We start from the raw sequence: 23,398 nt of genomic DNA, 5'->3' as shown, positions 1-23,398 counted from the left end.
TAAAAGTGAGGTTAAATTTTGTTCACGCCAATGATAATGATAGTGCAGAAATATTGCATGTCAGAATTAATGATTTAACAAATCTATAATCAGAACATCTTAAACTTCAGAAAATTAAAAAGAAAATACAATGCATAGTTATAAATGCAATATGTCGTATATGAATTGATGCTGTTTTCTAATAGTTTAATTTATGATTTCACTATATTATGATTTGTTTATACATCCAGTATTTTAAATATGTGAACGGATATCTATTTAGAATTATTTATAAAATCATTATTTATAAAATTTCGCCTTAAAGAATACAAATATTTACAAATTTGTTGTCTCACAGTTTCTATGTACATACATTTATTATCCTCCTAGTAAGTCAACATTTCAGATATAGAGAAAAAAGAGGTTATGAAACGTTTTCGCTTCTCAGATGAAAGCATAAAACAAGCGTAAAAACAAATTTGTAAACAAATTTTCGTATATAATAATTATCAATACATATTTCTAATAAAATCTTTTAATCGAATGATAAAATTTTTAGCATTATAAAATTTCGATATATAGTTTGAAAGAAAAACTAAAAACATAAAAAGAAAAATATTTAATTTTTAGTTAATTTTTCTATAATAAAAGAGTTAAAGATTCTTGAAATTTCCAATAAAGCATTAATTGAAAGAGAATTGATTAACTTATAGTACATAGTATAACATTTATTATTAAAAAAAAGCATTACTATTTGATGGAAAACCAATGTTCGTCGTTATTGTAAACTAGTCGAAACTAGACAACTTTGCTCAACATAGATGGTTGTATTGTAGCGTACAAAAGAACAGCCAAATTTCTCTCTCCAATACTTCTTTTTTACTTTGGCAAACGACGATCATTTTTGTTTCATGAAACCGTGATAGAAACATACGGATGTTTTTTTTTCGTTGCTTTGTCGACAATACGAGTGAATGCTTCTCAATCCTGTGTGGTTATTAAACATTTTTCACTGTCGAGATTTTCTGTATCAGACTTAAATCCTCGGCTTTGACAAACTACACTATTTGCTATGCTCCTAAAACTTATTACTATTTACCGAATTCTCTTCTTTCAATTTTCAAGTTTTTCTTTCAATTATCATCTTATATATTCTCAATTTATAGAACAATATTCAACTAAAATTAAAAAAGAGAAATAAAAAACCATGAAAAAAAAATTCATTGATTGGTACGAGATGCTTTTCGTTTATTCGATCTAAAGACAATTGCATAGAAAGAAAAGGGATCGAAAAAAGATTGCATTGGCTGTAGAGGTTAACGTTCTCTGTATTATCTGCGCGCGACACCTCTGTTCAAGTCACGTGTGACTCTGACAGTTCACACAATAATCGTTTTATACGCACTGGAGATGTAAGTGAATTGAATGAAATATTCAACGTGCATCGAAAATTGTACTTTCTTTCTTCGTTTGATTTTTTATTTACAGCATTTATTAAAATGCACGAAAAGAAATAATAATAAATTTCCTGGTAAGAGATCGAAATCATTCATTTTCAATATATATTTAGTGTTTCTAGATGAATTTAGGTTATGTTGTATGTCAAAGTTTAATTACCAAAAAAATCTTAGTTATTGTTATCCTTTATCTTTTCTTTTTTATAGAATAATGCAATATTTGTCATTGAATTTATCTTCCAATCAGACATGATATTCGATAGCTTCGTGATTTCGGGTATTGACCATCTTTAAACATTTGGATTAATAATATCTATATTTATTGTTTTATTAGATATTAAATTATGCAAAATATCCAAAAAAATTACGCATAATAAATATTCGAATAGTCATATTTCACTAAATATGATATAATATAAATATTTTCTTTGCTTATATAATAATATCGCTTTTCTTATTTACATTATCTAAATTATTTTTAAGCTATTATTTATTGCTATTATTATTAAATAATTAATGAAAAAATAATAAAGTTTACTAATTTTTTTTTATTTTCTTATTATTATTTACATTATTCGGTAAAATTTTTGTAATTCATAATTATCTAATGTATTTCTCTTTCATTTTTTTATAATATGTATATTATAATATATTTTATAACATATATTTTAAATTTTATATTTTTTTTTATATGTTTAAATTACAATATATCGTATCATATCATTTATATTATATGTTTAATGAAATATAACTATTTTAACAACAAATATAGATATCGCCAATTTTTTATTATTTATTTGTTATCAAATGAATCTATAACTTTTTTATTGAATTAATTATTGTACGAATATTTTTTACATTGACGTGTTATGATATTATTTTTTGTCTTAATATGTGGCTATAATTTTATTATTCATTAATTTAGTTTTTATTATTATTCATATTATTATTGTATATTATATTATAATTGTTATATTATAATTATTCACATTATTATCATTATTATACATATATATTCATTACATCATTTTAATCTGTTTTGATTATTGAATATTATGGAATCTTTGAACATAAATATAAAGAGAAATTCATAATTAATAACAATGATGGAATTTAGATTTTTTTAACAAATGGAAGTAAGAATTTAAGTAAGAAAATTTTATTAAATTTATTTTTTTTTCAATTGTTAAATTTAATTCATTGATTCTTGATTGATATTTCAAATACATAATTTTATAACAAATTCTATTGTCATTGTTACAAATTTATCTATCATATGATTAATAATTTATTATAAATAATTAAATACAATATATTTTAAAAATACAAATAATTTTTATTTAGAAGAAACTTCAATTTACGCAACATATTAAAGCATAAATTTATAAATTTAACAATTAAAGTTAAACAAAAAGTTAACAAAAGATATATATTCGACTTTATATTTAATAACTTATAATTAAATTACCGCAAATAATCGATAACAAAGCAATGGATGTGTTGCCCTCGTTGATATTCGACTGTCTGTCATATTGTCGAAAAATAAATTAAGCTAAGCCAGCCTGTCAACACAGTTGTGCATAAATTATCATGAATAACAGATGTTAATGACAAACAGAGGCAAAGGATAAGCTATGTTTCATGTTTAAACGTTCAATTGCCGTGGCATGCGAAAAACCAAACCGGTTAACAGAGATGGAAACGATTATGGTCGTGACAAAAACTTCGATGGATGGAAAACATTTGTTTAAAAGCGCGAACAACGTTATCACGTGGAAAAGTCTGGGAAAATGTATTCGGCGAATGAGGATAAGTAGCGAAATTATGTAGCACACTGTATTTTGAAAGCGTCACTTGGGATTTAATAGTTAATTGTATGGATCATATTACCAGTACTAGCTTTTGTAAGTAAATATTATATTAAATAGAATAATTTCATGAACTGATTATATCTTTAATGAAAATTGGTTTAATTTTAAGTTTCTGGGATAAAGTAATTTGAAAATAAATTTTAATGAGATTACTCTTTATGATTTTTTTGACTTATGATCTATTTTCTTATTTAGATTTTTTCGAATTTTTGCATTTAAATAAATGAAACTATATGTTGTTATTAAAATATTAAAATAGAAAAATAATGATAAATGTTTAGTTTTATAACTTCTAATTTTGACAATATTATTTGATTCTTTTTTTTTTTTTTTTTTCTAGTTTAATTTCATTGCTGAAACATTATACAGCATTGTATATTTCAATATTTCAAAAAAAAAAACTTGAAAAATATATTTTTATTTATTTTTTATCAAAATTAAAAAAAATTACTAAATTAGATAATTAGTCAATTATGTATAAACGTGCAAATCTATATTTTAATCGATGGTTTTAAAACAGCTGATATGTTTTCAAAAACGGATCATCGACAGCAAAGACATATTGGAAATCTGAGAAACCCAATCGTACGGGAGCAAAGAAACGAAAGAGACAAAGATGGCGTTCGTGCGGATCGTAATTACAGTGTCAGAGGAAAGCTTAAGGCTCTTTTTACGTCGGCGACAAATCTTATGGAGGGTTTACGGTTCGTTGTAGATCTTCAATCCGGTTCATTAGAAGTGTCTTGATGTAATGACCGGACGTTGAGCTGACAGAATAGTCTTCTCGTCGCTTCTTGTGAATTAATATGGACTTCTTGAATGCGGGAAAAGAAATTTATATCGTATCTTTTCATTACAGTCTATATTTATCATTATTGGAAGAATATTTCTCGTTTTTGTTTTTTTTACTTTTTTCTATGTTTTTTTAATTCTCTTTTTTCTTTTCGACACAAATAATGATTTTTAATTTTAATCAAATTAAAATTGTGGTTTTCATACGATGAAAATAGTTTTAACGATTTTTAGTTAATTTAAGGTTAGATTGGAAGATTTTTAATTAATCGATCGAATATGCTGGATTTGAATACTGAATTTTTAGTTTAGAAATTGCAAAATTTCAAAGAGAAATTTACTATATAACTTTTAAACATGAATTCGTATAAAATTAATTGAGTTATTAGTGATTTGTGGCTTGCAAAGTTTCATAGAATATTACAGATAATAATCATAATAATCCTAGTGACTTGTGACAGATTATATAACGAATATATACGTTTTATTGCAAAGTCAGTATATATATTGAATAATATTATTGTTTATTATTATTTATCATATTTCTATTGATTGCTATTATTTACTACTAATAATAATATTATTATGTTATTATTATTTACACTGCTAACATCATGTAATTAACAATGTTAATTATCGATATTCAACGGTAGATAATTATTATAAACGATGTGAATATCAATTACTTGCAAAGTAATGTTTTGTGCAAAAAAAATAAGTTACTATAAAATTTTTCAACAATATAATATTGTAAAATAAAAATTATATATTCCTGTCATAAAATTATATTATAAATATTAATTATAATCCGTTGCATTATTATCTTATGAACATAAATAATCTTACTGTCACTTTGAGCTGTTGTCGACGCGCAAAACGTTCTTAGCTTCTTGTAAACTCTCTCTCTCTCTCTTGCTAGAAATTCCGTCTTGTGACGGCATGATAATGTTGTCTTCCGTTGGAAATTTATACATATATTCACAGTATCTTCCATGTATAAACTTGTTTGCAAATCAAACTCCATTTTAGTTATTGGAACAACGAGATACAGATAAAGCTCAATCGAAAGCTTATGCCCTAAGGATTATAATTGTTGTAGCATTATGGTTTGCCACAAATTCATAATTTTCGAGATATTAATAAAAATTTAATTGCTATTATTACATTGAATTTTGCTTATATATGTATTGATATGCAATTGCCATTTATCTATCGTTTCTATAAATACATTGTAATAGCGGTTTTACTTAAACTATATAACGAATATAATAATATCGTTAATAATTTACTATTAATAAGCGTGGACAAAAATAAAATAATCCTTGATGGATCGAAATTACAATGATTGAAATTATTGAAATAAATGGTAATCAAAATTACAGATGATAATTCAGCCTCGTATTTATTGTAATTTCGATTGTGAATTAGATCGTTTTATAAGTCTACGTTTTATAAAAAATTGATATTTAACTGTTATACATTTTTACACATACTGTAATTCTGTTATTTCTAGAAATAATAGATAAACAGTGATTACATATGAGCAAAATTCAACGTAATAATAGTAAAAATTTTTGTTAATATTATATTACTTGAAAATTATGAATTTTTTTCGAATCACCCGAATTTCTTATCCCTTGTAATCCTCGAGGCATAAATTTTTTTCGAGCTATCGCACAAACTCTCCCATAAAGTCACTAAAGCCGCAAATCGTTTACTTAGACTATCATCTCAATAAGCTTCTCGTTTTATAAAAATTAGGATAAAGTTCCAAAGGAATGCCCCCGATCAATACGAAATTTGGAAAGAATAATGAAGACGGGATCAGATCCAAAGTATATATAAAAATTTAACTTCCTCTATTAATTTTTGAAATATTAATGAAAAAACTATATTCATTTGAATTTCATCTATATTATTAATTCGTAAATTAACACAACTTTGATACGTGATTCGTTTATATTTTCTTTGTCGAGATATGTTTGAATGCATGGATGGGTAGGGGAAGGGCGGAGCATTGCATCCCCACTTCGAAGAAATCTCAACAACAAATCCTTTTTCCATTAAGCAGTGAGCGTAACGGCTATGCCTGCAGATTGTCTCACAGATATAAGCGGAATTCAACATATAATATCTAAAGTTTTTCTTTTCTTTTTTTTTCTTATTAATATCTTGAAAAAAAGTATCTGAATTTGACATTTAAGATCCATCTCTCTCTTTTGACGATAACTCTCTAAATTTGATCTTAATCAATCGATTGAAACTATAGAAAAAAATTACGCGTTATTTATTTGCTCGAAATATCGAACAAATAACTTCAGGAAATACGTATAAACGGTATAACATCGTAATCGAAAGATAAGTATTAAACGGAAAATGTTGGAAGTTGTAGTTGGAATCATATATTCTGGATAAAATTTATAGTTATCTTGATAACATTTACTTATGGATTTCAAATACATTTTTCACGAAATCGATTCACTTGCTGTTTAAATGTGTATAATATATATATATATATATATATACACATATGCTACAATACAATTTCTTATATACGAGTTATATTAGAAGTTAGTTCTCTCTGATTCTGATTCATACTTTACCTTTGTCGTCTATCTCATTTTTCTCATCTTATGATAGATGTTCAGAGATGTCTCTATGCATAATTTATAACGAATGAAATGTTTCTTTTTTTTTTTGCGCGAAATAAAATATATCTATATATATATATATTTTTTTTTCTTATTCGTTGAAAATCTCTTTCCAAGATTTTTTTTCGTAAATAATTCTGACATATTTCTTTTTTGGAATAATCTTTTATTCCAAACTACTGACAGATAGATATATTGATATGAATCATCAATCAATCGATCCAGCTGTTCATTTCAAAAAGAAACAGCAAGAGTTTAAAATTATTTTATGTTTCTTACAAAAAGAGAAATATTATACGGAAGAAATTAATTAATAATCTTAAAATTTGAATAAATTTTTTTGCGTTTATCAAACATTTTTGGATATTTTTTATATTAAGTGTTTTTTATTTACGTATCTATTGAATTCATTTTAGAAATGAATTAATTTGACTACGAACTATTATTAATAAATAATTTAACAAATAATTTGCCTATATTTTTAAAACATTTTTAAAAACTTTGTTTTTTTATAAAATTTTATAAGTTATCTAGAGAAGATATTTTTTTCACCAATAGGCGATTGCTACATAATTTTTTTTTGTAGATATTTCAAAAATTTAAAAACAATTTTTTTCAAAAAAAAAAAAAAAGATATTTAAAATCATCGAAATCAGAGAGAAGATAACTTTTTCTATAGTTTCAGGAAAACAAGTTTTAAGAAATTTTAATAGAACGAAAGAATAATTTCACAAAAGCAAAAACGTTTTATAAAAAATAATTCTTTAATGAATTAGATAATAATTCTCTAATGAATTTTCTCTGTAAATTGCTGACGTGTATCATAAAAAGCTATATACAAGAATTGTTTTTTAACGATAAAACAAAGAAAGAAAAATCGGTAAACTGAACGATTTTATGTTCGAAAGAAAGAAACTAGATACGATCTTATTCTATCTCACCTCAAATTTCATTGATAAAAAATAATTCGCAAAAGCATAAGAAAATATATTTTAAAGAGCTTCTTCTCGAGTTCATTTGCATGAAACGCAGCTAATTGCAGAATAACATCGACCGTGAGCTTCTCTTATTCTCTGTGGAAATTAGTTTGCAGATTGCTCGATATCTGCTTTTAAATTTTAATATTTTCCAAAAAGGAAGTTATCTAAAATGTTAATAAAATATTTAAGAAATCCATATGCTTTGGTTTTTTAAAATATTCCTTATAAACCAAAAAGAAACTATTCATAATAGTGAGATGTTGAAATATTGTTGAATAATAATAATAATAATAATAATAATAATATTTAGTAATAGATATATTTATATTAATCTATTTATATCTCTATATTTATATATTGACTTTTTTAGACACTAAATCTGAATTATTTTTCAAACACTTGCCAGAAACTGTCCTCTGCGTTTCTGGCTTGTTCTTCGATATACGAGCTGATGTCGGATGTGACACCTGTTATGATAATGTTGTCCCTGTTACGTGGAACTTGCCTGGAGGAAATTTTATGATTAGAGACATGGACATGATTAAAACAGAGCTTTTAATTTCATGAAAATGAAGACGGGAGAAAATAGTAAGCGTATTGATTGGAATTAATTGTAACAGTTTTTAATATTCTTTTGCTTGTATGTTATTCATATATATGAACAATATTTATATTTCTTTTTTTGAATTTTTTTTTTTCTTGAAAATATTAAATTTAATTTTCAGGAAATATTTAAACTTTTGATTGAACACGGTTGATAAAGATATATATATTATATAATGCATTTAGTTTAGATGAATGTTATTAAAATTTATAATAATAAATTATAACTTTTATAAACATTCTATATTCTTTTTTGAATAATTTTAAATATATTTTCAGACAGTTATTTAATTTATTTTAATGAAACAATTAAATCATCATTTTTTCTTAAGTGAATAAAAGTTATGAATGGTTTATGTTGCTTACTTACCGAATTTGCGCTGCCATTTAAAATCTCTTGTTTATAATGAGCACTTTCGGTTTTAATGGACAAACTTTCAGAGCTGAATTGTCGAAACGGGAAAAATGGCGCGAATTAATTTGGCATTGTCGTACATGGATGTTTAATATAATATTCATTCATTTATTCTAAACGTCATACACATATACATATTATTATAATAAAATTTTTTTTAAATTCTTATTTTATTTATTAAAGTTTATTTCGTTAAAAATAATCTGTAAATTAATAAATATATCTATGACGTAAAAGATCAATAAAATAGCTAGAATATATAAAAAATTGAAAATATTTAAATAGTCTAACAATTAAGATATTTTAACTTTCAAATATTTAATAATCTAATAGTTGAGATATTCTAAATTTTCATTAAACTTTAAACCTCATAACCTTAAACTCTTATGAAACTTCATAATCCATGTTTAAAGCTAATTTATATATCTCATTTACACTGAATATCTGCTATTTTGCTCTTTTTCTTTTTTTATATCATTTTTTGAAATTTATTTAAATGAAATTCTAAATTAAATCTCACCATGAGAGTCAAACTATTCTTCATCGTATAACCTTTCATTTATTTATTCGTTTAATTTTTCCTCCGATTTATATGTGTACATAAGAATTGTTTAATTTCAAAACAGAATATTCTTGTTCATACTAGTTTATGAGCAATGGAACGAAATAAAATGTTCGTACAAAATTTTACCTAAAAATATTTCGTGAATTTTCACGGAAAGACACGGATTGTTTTCGCGACGATTTATATACGATATATCGAAATAGGGGTCGACCCATCCGCCATATTGGAATCGAAAGGTTACGAGTTGAGCGAGAATCGCGTTTTATATCGGTTTCGTTGTTTTCCAAAGGCTGTGACTATGCCTCGTTCGTTATCCAGACGTATAAATTCACCAAACCTTGATACAAAACGCACGAGAAGCGCATTCGAAATCGATAAAACGACCATATACCTTCCTTTGTAACGCTAATTTGTTTCGATAAATTGATAATAAGTTCTGTTTCATTGTTCACTCATGAGTAATTATACGAAATGCAAAACTCAATTGAAAATTTATATTCAGATAGAGAAGTAAATTTTATTATTAAATATGTAAAAATATTCGTATTTTAATAACCGTCAATTGATAGATGGTTAAAATGCTTCTTTTTTTTTTCTTTTTGTTTAATTATTTTAATAATGTTTTATATATTTATTTACAGAAAATAATAATAACAAATATAAAATATATTTTGTATTCAATGTATAAAGTTGGTTTTTTAAGTTTGAAAGGAAACAAAATTAAAAATATATGCAATTCTGACTGTTCAATATGTTTCTAGTATTTTCTTATTTTATTATTCTTTTTTTTATACTTTTATTATTCAAAAAAAAAAAAAACTGAAATTTTTATTCAATTTGTACAACAAAATATTATATTGTGAGGTTAAATAAAGCAATATGAATATTTACGTAATTAATTATAAATTAAATATACGAGTGAACGTACTAATGAAAGATACGAATAAACGTGCCAATAAACGTTTTGATGTGCCACTATAAATCGTAATCGAAACGTTTGTATGATCGTTGCGGGAAGTTTATGCTAATGAGGCTGCTACCTCGTTAACAATTTCATTTAAATTCCGGAGACGTGATATATTTATACATATACATGTAACCTACACTCCAACCTCTAAAACTACAATTTTGTCCATTTTCTTCTATAAAAACTTCCACAAATGGAAATAAAATTTACTTGATAATTTGTTTAAACTCAAATTACTTGCCACATACATCTAAATACATTATTTTACCTCTATAACAAATTTAGAATAACCTCTACAAGTCAAAGTTTATCTCTAAAATAATTTGAATTTAATTTGTTTTTTTAAGTCAATTAAAATGGAAAATTATTAATACAAAAATTCTAAAATTTTCGTTTGTTAAATCTTAATTTCGAGAAACGCGTAATTCGAAGATTTTAATTCTTCTCTTGAGATTCGAGTTACACTGGTTTAATTGTGGTATTTAATTATTGTAATATCTCGATAATGTAATAATAGCCAAACAAGGTCGATAGATTTCCAAGAATTGACATTATCTATCTTCCGTTTCCTTTACTTTATCGAAGATAAGAGTGAGATATAGTTAGAGTGATACAGAATATAATAACAACAGCACAAGTACAACAATAATGTTAATTGTCATTTTTTAATAATTGAATACAATATTATCTTATAATAATATAAGTAAAAAAATGTTTAAGAAGAAATTATACTTTTCTTATTCGATAACACAATAATTAAATTATTAATTAATTAAATCACCTCGATGTGGATCATAATTAGGATTTCCAGTTCGTAATTACACGTAATTATATCTAAGTGATAAATTCAAAGCTACATCTTTCGAGTTTTAAAAGCATCAGCGTTAAAAATTTAACTTATAAATTTTTACATGCTCGGATATCGAGCTTCTCTCAATTCGAGTTACAGAGACAAAATAAATATACTTAAACCCGTAAATAATTTAATTTATATTTCACAGAATTAAAAAGATTTTCACAGTAGAGCTAGAATAGCAGAAATAAACAAAATTATATCGAGTTTTTCGCGTTGTTCAGAGATTCAAGCGTAGCATTTTGAAAACGAGAGATGAAAAAATAACAAGGAGCAAAATGAAAAACGGGTAATCGTGCAGATTATCAGTTCAGAATGTAACTATTGGATCGTAGTGCGAAAACCAATATTACAGTATACAGAAATGTATACATTTCATCCTTTACTTTTTTTTGCTCGTTTTTCTTTTCTTCCTTCCCCCTTCCCCCCTCCCCCCCACGAATATTTACCGCCGTTCTCTGAACGAATTTTACGTTCTCCATCCGCATCGTTCCTCTCTTCTTTTTTCTTTCTTTCTTTCTTTCTTTTTTTCTTTCTCTCTTTTTTTTTTTTTTTTTTTTTTGGCTTGAGGAAACCCGGAGATTCCATTAACCACGGATAAGCGAATTCCGGACAATTCGGTTTCTCGACGAAATAAATTCGTTGGTTGGAGAAAACTGGAAAAGAGAAAGGGGATAGGGAAGAAGGGAAATGAAGAGAGGGTAACACGGAGGGCGATTGATATAGTTCACTCTCTTTTTGCATGCTTTTTCGCCTAACGAGATCCATCGGTAAAAATTCGTTGAAATTATCGAAGATCTACGTATTTCTATATATACTTAGTTGTTATCATTTTGTACAACTGATATAAAATAATATTCCAATCCTCTACAAATAGATTTCTTTTCACTTATAAAAATAAAAATCGAGTAATCGATTACTCGGTCCGATGTAAAATAATAACTATTATAAATAAAAGTCTGTGCTATTTATATAAATATATAATATTTCAATGGTATATTTATATAGAAATTATAATGTTACATTAAAATTGTGTATCACATATTGAGTAATCAAGATGATCGAGTTCTCTTGCGATCAATTGTTACATCTTTTTTTCTCTGTCGCTTTTATTTATTTCTTCGTTTATTTTATTTTAATATATATATCTGTTCGATTATAGGTGATCAACTACGATAGTCCTAGGGGTGGTGTATCGGTGATCACCGAGAAGGGGGAAGTTACAACGTCGTATCTTCTGGTGCAGCATGCCCAGCTTGCAGATAGCGGCCAATATACCTGCCATCCGAGTAACGCTAATACAAAGACTGTCCTCGTACATGTACTTAATGGTATGTACATATATTTACGAAAAAAAAAAAAAAAATTGAAATTTTAATATCCTTTAACAATCATCTCGTTCTCTATTCTTTTTTTTTTTTTTTTTTTTTTTGCGGTTTCAAATTATTATTGATAATAAATTAATTTTGAGAATTTTTTTTTTTTTTTTTTAATGACCGACTAGTTTCAAGGTTAACTTTCACCGTTAGAAATTAGCAAAATATGTTTTTTTTTATATTTATAGAAAAATATAATAATTTGAATATTTGAAAAATAAGAAACTGTAATAAATAATTAAATAAAAGTGATTGAGTAGTGATAATTAGGGCTAGTCGCATCATTGATTGTTGAATAAAAGTTGAAATTAAAAATAACAGTATAATTTTTTAAGTTTTTTAAGTTATTTTTTTAAATTCTAAAATCTGAATTGAACTTCTGATTCGGTTCAGAATTAAATTTGATTTAATTAATTGATTGATTTTATGCGATTAATTTTGATCTTCTTTTCTTCTAAATTCTTTTTTAAAGATATGTATTTAAAAGTTCTTTTTACAAAGGATTTGAAATTTCTATGATTTTAATCTTTCTTTTTTAATATTAAAACCATCTGGATCTTTTTATTTTCGGTTTCGCAATGGTTGAAAAAAAAAAAAGGCGATACATTTTTGCGGTTCGATGGATTATTTACCCTATTTGTGCAACGAGTGGCATACACACATCAAAGTTTTGTCAATATTTTAACCATAATGAATATTGATATTTATCTATAAATTTTAATGTCATGTTTATATTTTTATTGAATTTTGTAATAACATAACAAAAATAAAATCATCTCATCTATTTTGTTGAAAAACAAAATTCAATAATGTAAATTGATTGAAAAAAAAATTGCAGATGAAATATAATGCAAACATTGATTGTTGGTAGATTAATAATCAAATAACTATATAATGATCGATTTTAATCTCAATAAATATGGCAAATATTTTTTAGAAATTACGCATTTAATAGAAAATAATGCTTTCAATAGATTATGTGTGACGTGTAAATCTCAATAACTTTTTCTTCTAGTATATTTTTTATAAAATTGAAATATTAATAAATTAAAGTCAAATTTTCACTACATCATTCTATTGTTAATAAATTAAAAATTGATTTTGTTATGAATAAGTTAATTTAAAATCAAAGAGATAATTAATATAACAAATGTGATATATATATATATATAATAAACTATTGGATAATTGACAATAAACAAATAATTAGTTTAATTGTAATAATAATTTTTCAGACTGTTCTTCAAGACTTTGAGATTTTAATTGTTATTCTTTCATTCCAATTAAAATAAATATTTCAGATCTTTTTAGATATATAATAGATATAATGAAAGAAATATTGTATTTACATATATTTATATATTTATATAATATAATTGGACGTTTTATAAGAATGAAAAGACCTCGAAGCGAATAGAATTAACATATACATATACTTGTGGTATAATTGAAAGAGGACAATAAAATTTTTCCGAATATAATAAATTACGGTTTAAAAGTTGAAAATGAAAATGATCCCAAGATATTAAAAGTATAAAAAGTTCATTATAAATTAACGTTTAACTTATATAAAATACGGAAGCCTTTAAAATATTTCATACTCTTACTGAATCACGAAAGCTTTCAAGTAAATGGTTCTCTAATTGAAATTTTAATTGAAACGAATATGAGATTGAAAATGATTCACAGATATACTATTGAAATTTCTTATTTTTGAACTGATTTTATATTCTAATTTTATCAGAATGTTCATATAAATGTATACATTTTTTGCCTTTTCAAAGATTTATTTATGTGGTTTATCACGACCTATAAAGATCTGTTAAACGTATTGAAGTAATTTCAAATTTTTTTAAAATTTAAAAATTTAAATGTATTTTTTATAATTACTGAAAATATGCAAAAGTTTTTAAATTAACATTTTAAATTAACTTTTATCGAATATTTTAAGCATAGTATTATATATACATCTATGTTTTGCTTAATTTTTATTTTTCTCTTCTTATTTTATAGAAAATATCATATATTTGCATCTTTTCCAAAAATAATATTCACAAATATATTGAAAAGGAATCCATGTATCTTTTACATAAAATTAGAAAATTTTATTATGAATTTCTAATTCTTTATTGTAATGATTTTTCTAATCTTATATTTTTCTTATATTTTTCTCAGGATTTCGTACCACTTTTATACAATTATAAAGCATAACATTTGAAAGAGAACATCATCAATAATTCATATTTAAAGAATCTTTTTCTACTGTATATTAAAATTTGTCACGAGTGCATAAAATTTAGAAGTAAATGCTAGGATTCCTGTGCGTCATACGAATAGATTAGAATCTAAAATCAATAGGTATTGTATTACTATACATATTTAGATATCATACTAGAGAATAGTCGACTTGGAGTGCAAGAGTAGCGTGGAGCACTTATCGGCAACCAGGTTAAACATCGATCGTCTAGGTTCACAGTGAGCGATGCATTTTTCGCGAAATTCTGTTAGATTTTATTGTTTATTTGTCAATAACACCATGAACAAATTGTCAATATGTATTTGCGATATAAAAATGGATATCGCAATCTATTTTTTGAAAATATTTTTCTTTTTTTTTTTTTATATTGCACTTTCTTCTCTTTCAATATTGTTATATTTAACGATTGTAACTTTTATTATTTATACTCATTATATAATTAAGCGAATCTGTCGATGTGATAATTTTTCATCCTCGTGGATTTTAATCATTATTAAATGTATCATGGAGAATGATATTTTGTATAATTATCTTGTACATAATAAATAACCATATGTTTTATATATATATATATATAATTATTGATCTTAATTTTTGAAATATTTTCAAAAAATTGCTGCTATTATATTGAAGCATTCCGCTGAAATCGTCGCCACGCTTAATATTTATCCATTGAAAAAAAGAACCCTTAGGCAAGCGAAATGAGAACGATAGATGCCAACCAATCCAACAGCGTAGAATATTTTTTTTTTATGTATTACAAATATTTTTTATTATAAATACACCATTGAGGTTATTCCATTTTTAATCTATTGACGATAAAAAGAAAATTTACGAAGATTCGAAGTTATCTTTTTTTTCAAGTAGGAGGTTAATAGGACGAAAATTTGCATGCATGGTTTTTCAAACATCAAGGCGAAATAATTTTTTAATAAATCTTTATTCATACGTTCTAAAAAATGGAATAATTCAAAATGGTATGTCTCGACAAAAGAAAATCTTGGGATGATGAATCAAATTTAATTTAATTACGAGAGAGGAATCATATAATATTATATGATGTAATTGATAAGAAAATTGAGAAATGTTGAAAAAAAAAAAAAATTATTTTTTTTAACTATCTTGCAATTATAACCAAAATATAATTCGATATAAGAAGAATCCATATTTTTTTTTATATTTATTCCTAAGTTTAATGTGACAAATACGACAGATTCAACATGGAAAAATGCATTCCAATTTCTTAAATAACAAAATTTCATCGATGAGTTTTATCTTATAATTTTGTCGTATCTATTTTTCATGTAAACGAAAAAATTTAAAATAGACAAAAAAATATAAATTACGGTTGTCCTTCTTTTACATTATTAAAAAAGAAATAGTGCTATATAAAAATTAGATAATCTGAAAAATTCTGAAAATTATAAGGTGTTTTATAATTTTATCACAAAATGTATTTCAAGCTCGTTAAGATTAATTAGAATGGATCTAATCAGCAGGTTGTCAATATTAATAATTAATATTAATTAATAATTCGTTGTTTGAATTTCATATCCATATTACTAATTATCACGTGCACGTATCTATTTTGCCATACTATGTGAAATCTCATGTCAAAACATATCTCGAAATTAATCATGGTAGGGCTTGCTTGATGCTTCATACAATACTCTGTTAAAAGAGATGAAGAAATTGAAGTTAATACGATTGTAACAGAGCTTTCAATTCCTTATCTCATCAGATTTCTGCCAATTCTCTCCTCCAAAATCATCTCCTCATGTAAACTTCGACACTTGACCGATTTTACAACCTAGGTATGTCGTGGAAACTGCTATAATACACCAAAACTTTCAACTGTTTGACACTTTGAACGAGGTGAACGATGAAATTTTGTCTATAAATGTTTTTCTAATCATCTATTTCGAACGTCATAATGGAAAAGTGAAAACTAGAAAATAGAGAATAAAATTCAAATAATACGCTTTCAAGTAAATTATTTGATAAATTGATACTTTTAATAACAAGATATGAAATATCTTAAGAGAAGAAGAAATTTTCCGAGTTAAGTATAGCTGCTACTCCTTAATTGAGTCATCTAGAAGTAAAAGGGTCAAGTCAAAAGAAACGGAAAATCGAGTTACCTCGATGTTCTACTTGAAATTGAATAACAAGCTTTAAGTATGAATTTCTCAAGATGAGATGAAATTGATTTACGCCACTTGCCATCCTCGACGTCCCAATCATTTTGAGTTATAACAGCCGAAGTAGAAGGATAATTGAAGATGTAGTAATAGGACAGTAGTACTTTTTTTGAAATTGTTGAAAAATCTTAGTTTCGATGGTTATTTTCTTCTTTTCCATTTTTCGAGAAAAGCGAAATAAGAATATAAAAATGAGCTACGCTTTCGGACAATGCAATTTCGCCCCTGAAGACTTTCCTCCTATGCCCATAAAAACAACAGAGTTATTTAGGTACTTCCACTTTATATAATATAACGTAACGTCGAGGAAACGAGACTAACTTTATCATCTAAAGCATTCTCCTTACCTTCTTATTGTCTTTGTCTTTTTTTTTTCTTTTTTTTTTTTTATTAAGATATCACGTATTGGAAATCTTTTGAAAATAAGATTTTATATATAATATTTTATTAATTATTACAGTTACCCAGATTTTTAAAAAAATAAATTACGTGAAAAAAAATTAATTAGACTTTTCCAATGTATGATTTTATTACTATTACTTATTATATTTGTTAACATTTTTTAATCTTTTATATTTTGCATTTATATAAATTAATTCAGAATCAACAAAAAACTAATCTTTCCTTATAGATGCTCAAAAAAGATTTCTTCTACTTCTATTTCTTCTTCTTTTTTTTTTTTTTGGATAAATGAAATTTCATCTATCGATTATATAATATGTATATTTCCTTTTCACTATGGAAGACATGAAAGACATCCATTTCAAGATTATTTTATTATAAACTTCTTGATAGGTGGCAACTTCTTTTTATGTGATTGCTTCAATGCACTCGACATTGTAATTGATAACTCGCACCATTCGAACTGTTATATACGATTTGTCCATTTATTATATCCAAATATAACTACTTTAACTTTTTCAATAAAAGTAATCTTCGCTTTGATATATATGTCATATTTATATACCAAACATACTCGTCAATAATGGCGAATAGAAGAAATAAAGAGAGGAAAGTTCGTGAAAAAGAGATCTCACAAGTTTTTCATTAATTGACCCGTTAATGAATTCTCGTTAAAAACTACTCGTCGTTGTCGTAATCATGTTCCTAGTGTAAAAATCTGAACTCTTATCTCTGCTCTTTGAAACGAAAAAAAAAAGAAAAAAAAAAGAAAAAGAAAAAATATTGCAAAAGGGACTGAAACAAAAAAAAAAAAAAAGAAATAGTAGTATTTCATAACAGCGTAGAAAGATTTGTCGTTTTTCATCGGGGCTTTGGCCACATTTATGAAACGAATGAATCCGATCGTTCTTGCCGGAAGATAACGGGCTTAGCAAAAAGCATTTGGTGAAGCGAGAAGAGTAATTAAAGAGATTTCTCAAAGTGTATGGGGCGTCAAGCTGAACTCAGCTATTGTTGCAGTCATCCCTTCTCTGCAAAACCATACTGCCAGGGAGATAACCTTCGGGAAGTAGTGGAATTCCGGATTAGGGAGTTGGGCGTGTCTGACAAAGAAAGATAAACGTCTATCGGTGACCATGATGGTTTATCATAAAATCGATATATATCCTCTTGTCTATAGTCTCTGGCAAAGATTTTATCCGTTTAAGGCAAGACTATCTTAGTAGTAGCATCTTATTTTTGCAATTTTGTCATGTGTGTCTTTATCATACATCAAATGTCACATACATCATATAAGATCGTTTTCTAACCTAATTTCCAAAAAGTATCCTTCAAATGGAAAGAGATCCATTCGTATATGATCCTTTATAAATTTTCCTTTTATTATTTATATTATTTATGTCATTGCTTTATTATTTATATCATTATTATAACAAATATTCCATTAAAATAATTAATTTATCTTATTCTTTCTTAAAATAGTATTTTTATATTGTATTTTTTATTTTTTAAATTTCTATTTCGATTAATTTCTTTATTTTTTTTTTTTTTTTTTTTTTATTTCTTATTTTTGAATTTGTTTATTCCATAATATTTCAAATCTTAATGAGACATCGAATAAATACAAAAGATATAATAGCGGTGAAGAATAGGAAAGCATCGTGGAGAGGGAAACGACCCGACTTTCTTAAGTAAAGCGAACTCTTTGCACACTATAATAATAGCTATTGTATCGCGTTAATGCGTCCACACTCGAAGAAATCAGAGAAACACTCAATGTTAGAATCGCAGGATACATAAGAGGCTATCGTATAATAGTAAGAATTTCTTTGCTTAGACAGACTTTTCAAAATATGAAGATAAATATCACTTTTCTTTGATATGCTTTTTTCTCAAAAATATGATTGGAAAATTTTTCAGACTAGTACAAAAAATTTATAAATGTAGATGAAAATTGTATCGAAGGTTGTTTTAAATTCTAACAACCATGTATATTAAAAAGAAAAAAAATTGAAATTTGCTTTTTAAAAAAAGATTTATTTTTTTTTTCCCCCCCTATATACTGTAATCTAATACATATTGATAGATAAATTATATTTCTCGTGATTTTATAGTTACAAATTATAGAATTTATAGTATAGCAAAATAGTGACAAAATCCAATTTTTTTTGGAATTATTATTGTTTTTATTAATATATTTTAATTTGAATTTTTGAATCAATAAAAGGAAGGAAATATAGAAAAGATGAGAAACAATCAATCAAATCGAATTTCAAATTCGAATCTCTAATTTATTAGAAACATTTATCTATATTAATCTTGAATTTATTTAAAATAATTGACAAATTCATAGAAAAATATAAAATACAAAAATATAAATATATAAAAGGAAATATATATATTTATATATATAAGTATATATATTCTAAGTAAATATTCATAATTTTAAAAATCTTCAAATTAATATTTTATATTTTTTATATCTTTTTTTTTTTTTTAGTATTATATTATTTCTTTATGAATCAAGTATAATAACGCTTCTATTAAAATTATTAGTCTAAAATAAAAAATTTAAATTTTAAGTTTTTAAAAAATTTATTTAAATTCAAATTTGGAAAAAAATTAACATAAAAATTAATTTTTTTTATCTTTATTTTCATCAAGAAATCGAAATTTTTATCTATATAAATAATAACCGCGAAAGAATATAATTATTAATAATATTCATTATATAATAATATCATATATTAATATTCATTTTAAAAAAATGAAATCATTATTATGAATAGAATTTCAATTATATATAACTTTTCTTAATTCTTTTTTTTTTTGATTTTTTTCCTCAATTTTTTGACGAGATTAACATGACAGATATTTATATACTTGTATATATATATTTACCATATAACAGAGAAACAATTCCAATAAGACGACGGATGCTAGGACGGAATTCAATTTGAATTTTAATCATTGTTCGGCAGGGGAACATCCAGCAGCGATGCAACACGGTGGCCAACTGAGGTTGGCGAATCTGCCATTCGTAATGATTTCAACAACTTTGTTAGCCTTCCTGAATCATCGTTATTGAACCAGGCCTCGTCATGACATTACAAAATACTCATTACGAATATTCATTGGTAAGTTCTTGAATCTCGAATGATTTGTCGTAAAAACGTTTAAAGAAGAAACTATATAACGATTAATCAAGCAACAATATTATTTAGAAAAGATATGTGTTTTTTATTCTAACATATAAAATTGTATGAATAAAATACATTCAAATTTTCTGTTCAGTGCCATATTCATTCTTATTTTTTAATCATTATTACAATATTATATACCAAAAAAATATTATAATATACCTTTTAAAACACGATAATTTTTTCAAAATTGAATTTAATGACTTGAACTTTTTTGATGAATTAATTTACTAATCAATAACGTATAAAATAAGATAATTTTTTAATCTGAATCTTTAATGAAAATTAATAAACTTCATTTTGTAGATTTATGTCAGTTATATATGCTACATATATATATATATATATAAATTATAAGTATATGTTACAAGTTTTATTAAAATTTTTTCGTTGGTGCAAAAACAAGTAACAATCAATATAAAAATTTGGATTTTAGAGAAAATTATGAAAAATTACAATTTTCATTCTTTAATCATTTATAATTGATTACAACCAAGTTTGATGAAATTTTTAGATTATGTATAAAATGTATTATAAAATGTATTTTCATGATGTATATGATCTCTAAAGTGCAAAATAAAACAACTCTTGAATAAGCAAAATGATAATAGCGATAATCAATTTCATACTTATTATCATTCACTTATTATCACTTATTATAATTTCGGTCGTTCAAGGATTGTTTTATATTTTATTTTCATATTCAAATTAAATGGTTTTGAAAATTTTTTCATATCTTTTACAATATATATATAATTTTTATTTAATCATCGATATTAATCAATAAATTTTTGAAGAAATAATGTACAAGTATATTTTTCGAATAAAATTCTATTCTCATCTATAATAATACAATGGAGAAGAAAAAAGAAGAAAAATATTACATTAAATTAAATATCCTCCAAACTTGTTGGCTAATCATAAATCATCCATACTTAAAATGCCGAACGAGTAAGAATTGATTAAGATATAAGGTACAAGATTTTAAGATATATCTTAAAACTTTTTATGTAAAAATTTTTTGAATACGTTTAAATATAAACGATTAAAAAATTTTGATTAAAGAAATTTAATTATGTAAAATATTTAATTATATTTTATTAAACATAATTAATGAAAAGAAATATCATAATTTAATAATATAATTTACGATTTCAGAGTAAAATAATACATCATTGATAGCTGCTTTCCAAAAATCAAGTAAATTCAGAAAATAGTTGTTATGAAGAGGAAGTGACAACCATCTTGAAAGTATACGATTCATAAAAAAAATATTGATAAACAATGGAATTATAAAATGATCTTATTGGATCAAGAACACAAGGGAAAAAATGTGCAAGAAAGGAAAAAAAAAGTGAAGTTGGAATCGGACCATGATGCGACACAACGGATGCTGAATATATTATAAGAAAAGTAGTTTGTTGTAACAATAAAAAAATAAGAATTAATATATAGGATGTCTTAGAATTAAATATAATAAATATACTTTGTTTTATTTAATTGAATGAAGATTAGAATTAAAAAATTAATATAATCTATATTTTTAGTTATATTTAAAGTTTTATTAAATAATGATTATTTTAATTAACAGAAAATAAATTCAATCATAATAAACTTTAAATTATATTTATCTTTAAAATTTTTATATATTAGTTTCAATTAGAATTGGAAATTGTTATGAAATTATTTTAAAATTGTTATAAAAATGAAACCGATATTATAACTATCAATTCCGATTTCGATTTTTGAAAATTAATTTTATATCAATTCTATAATAATTATATTATTTTTTGGTTCTACATCAATTTCAAAACAGCTTCACAATTAATACTCGTATTGGTATTATAGTAACTAATTTACAATTTTATAATTTTACAAAGTTTACAATATTTTTAATTTTTTTTTTTTAAATGTAAAGCAACATATTTTTTCTTTCATTTATCTAAAGATTAAAAAAATATAGATTATTATATTAAATTATTAATATAATAAAAAATTTAAATAAAAATATTGTTTTAATATTTAATGCGCATCGTAAAATTATAAAATTGTGAATAGTCTAACGTTAATATGAAATTAATACGATATTGATTTTGAAATTATTTTGAATTTATATTATTTTAAATCAATATACATATAGAACTTAAATTGATATCTATATCTATATTTTAACTAATCTTTTTTAGTAGTCAAAACCTATACATAATATTTTGAAAAAAATTTTTTGGAATCTTCTTAAATTCTGAGTTATAATTTTCCATTATTAATTTATAATTTTATTTATAACTAATAATTTTTTTTATTTAAAACAATATATAGTAGTAAATATTAATTCTATTAATAACAAATTAAATATTTCGATTATCTTTCAAATCTGAGATATCCTATATCGTAAAAAGAAATAAGGAAATGAAAAGTAAACTCGATGATATAATAATTCACAGGATGAACCGTTTAATGAAATATGATTTTATTTGGATTTACAGTTATAAGACAATATATTGTATTTGCCAAAGAAAATATACGAATTATTGTTGAAATGTGATTAAAACTTTTAATCGTTATAAAAAAATACATTTATTTGAATATGTATGTATGATAGGTTACATTTTCTAAAATATGCAGAATTAAAAAAAAAAATTTGATTTACGAAATGACAAAAGACAGAAAAAAAACATGAAATAGCCTTCAACCATGTAAATTGAGAATCCGGATTGAAGGTACTAAATAAATCTAGATTATCTTTAAATTTGTTCTAGATGTTCAACGAATCATAACTTTGAGTGAGAATAAAAAATACGTTTCACGTTAAAAAAGAATGATAAAAGA

At 24.2% G+C, this 23,398-nt stretch overlaps 1 protein-coding gene and 2 long non-coding RNA genes across 4 annotated transcripts in view; 2 read left to right on the top strand and 1 right to left on the bottom strand.

Annotated features, from left to right (window-relative positions):
* LOC100865826 (protein amalgam) overlaps positions 1-23,385 on the top strand; it is a 52,400-nt gene extending 29,015 nt beyond the window's left edge. Inside the window, exons 5-7 of the mRNA XM_086912982.1 lie at positions 12,296-12,464; positions 20,351-20,506; positions 21,728-23,385. Coding sequence (XP_086769108.1) covers positions 12,296-12,464; positions 20,351-20,457 — 276 coding nt within the window. The 3' untranslated portion in view covers positions 20,458-20,506; positions 21,728-23,385. The remainder of the gene's footprint in view (positions 1-12,295; positions 12,465-20,350; positions 20,507-21,727) is intronic.
* Positions 1,332-8,259, top strand: LOC147656922 (uncharacterized). Of its 2 annotated transcripts, XR_015293539.1 has the most exons (4): positions 1,380-1,510; positions 3,038-3,340; positions 3,828-4,011; positions 8,137-8,259. It is a non-coding gene; the product is annotated as an uncharacterized LOC147656922 (long non-coding RNA). The 2 variants fall into 2 exon arrangements; XR_015293540.1 differs by lacking the exon at positions 8,137-8,259 and having other exon boundaries at positions 1,332-1,510; positions 2,781-3,340; positions 3,828-4,593.
* Positions 8,031-8,951, bottom strand: LOC147656921 (uncharacterized). Its single transcript, XR_015293542.1, has 2 exons — positions 8,704-8,951; positions 8,031-8,235 (listed from the first exon to the last, which is right to left on the bottom strand). It is a non-coding gene; the product is annotated as an uncharacterized LOC147656921 (long non-coding RNA).
* Positions 23,386-23,398: the final 13 nt, after the last annotated feature.

The sequence above is a fragment of the Apis florea genome, unplaced genomic scaffold (genome assembly GCF_048593485.1).
Source record: "Apis florea isolate Af1SG1 unplaced genomic scaffold, ASM4859348v1 contig_3493_pilon, whole genome shotgun sequence".
In the NCBI taxonomy this organism is placed as follows: Eukaryota; Metazoa; Arthropoda; class Insecta; order Hymenoptera; family Apidae; genus Apis; species Apis florea.
Note: the sequence above shows the minus strand (reverse complement) of the source record. Positions and strands in the feature narration are given on the sequence as shown.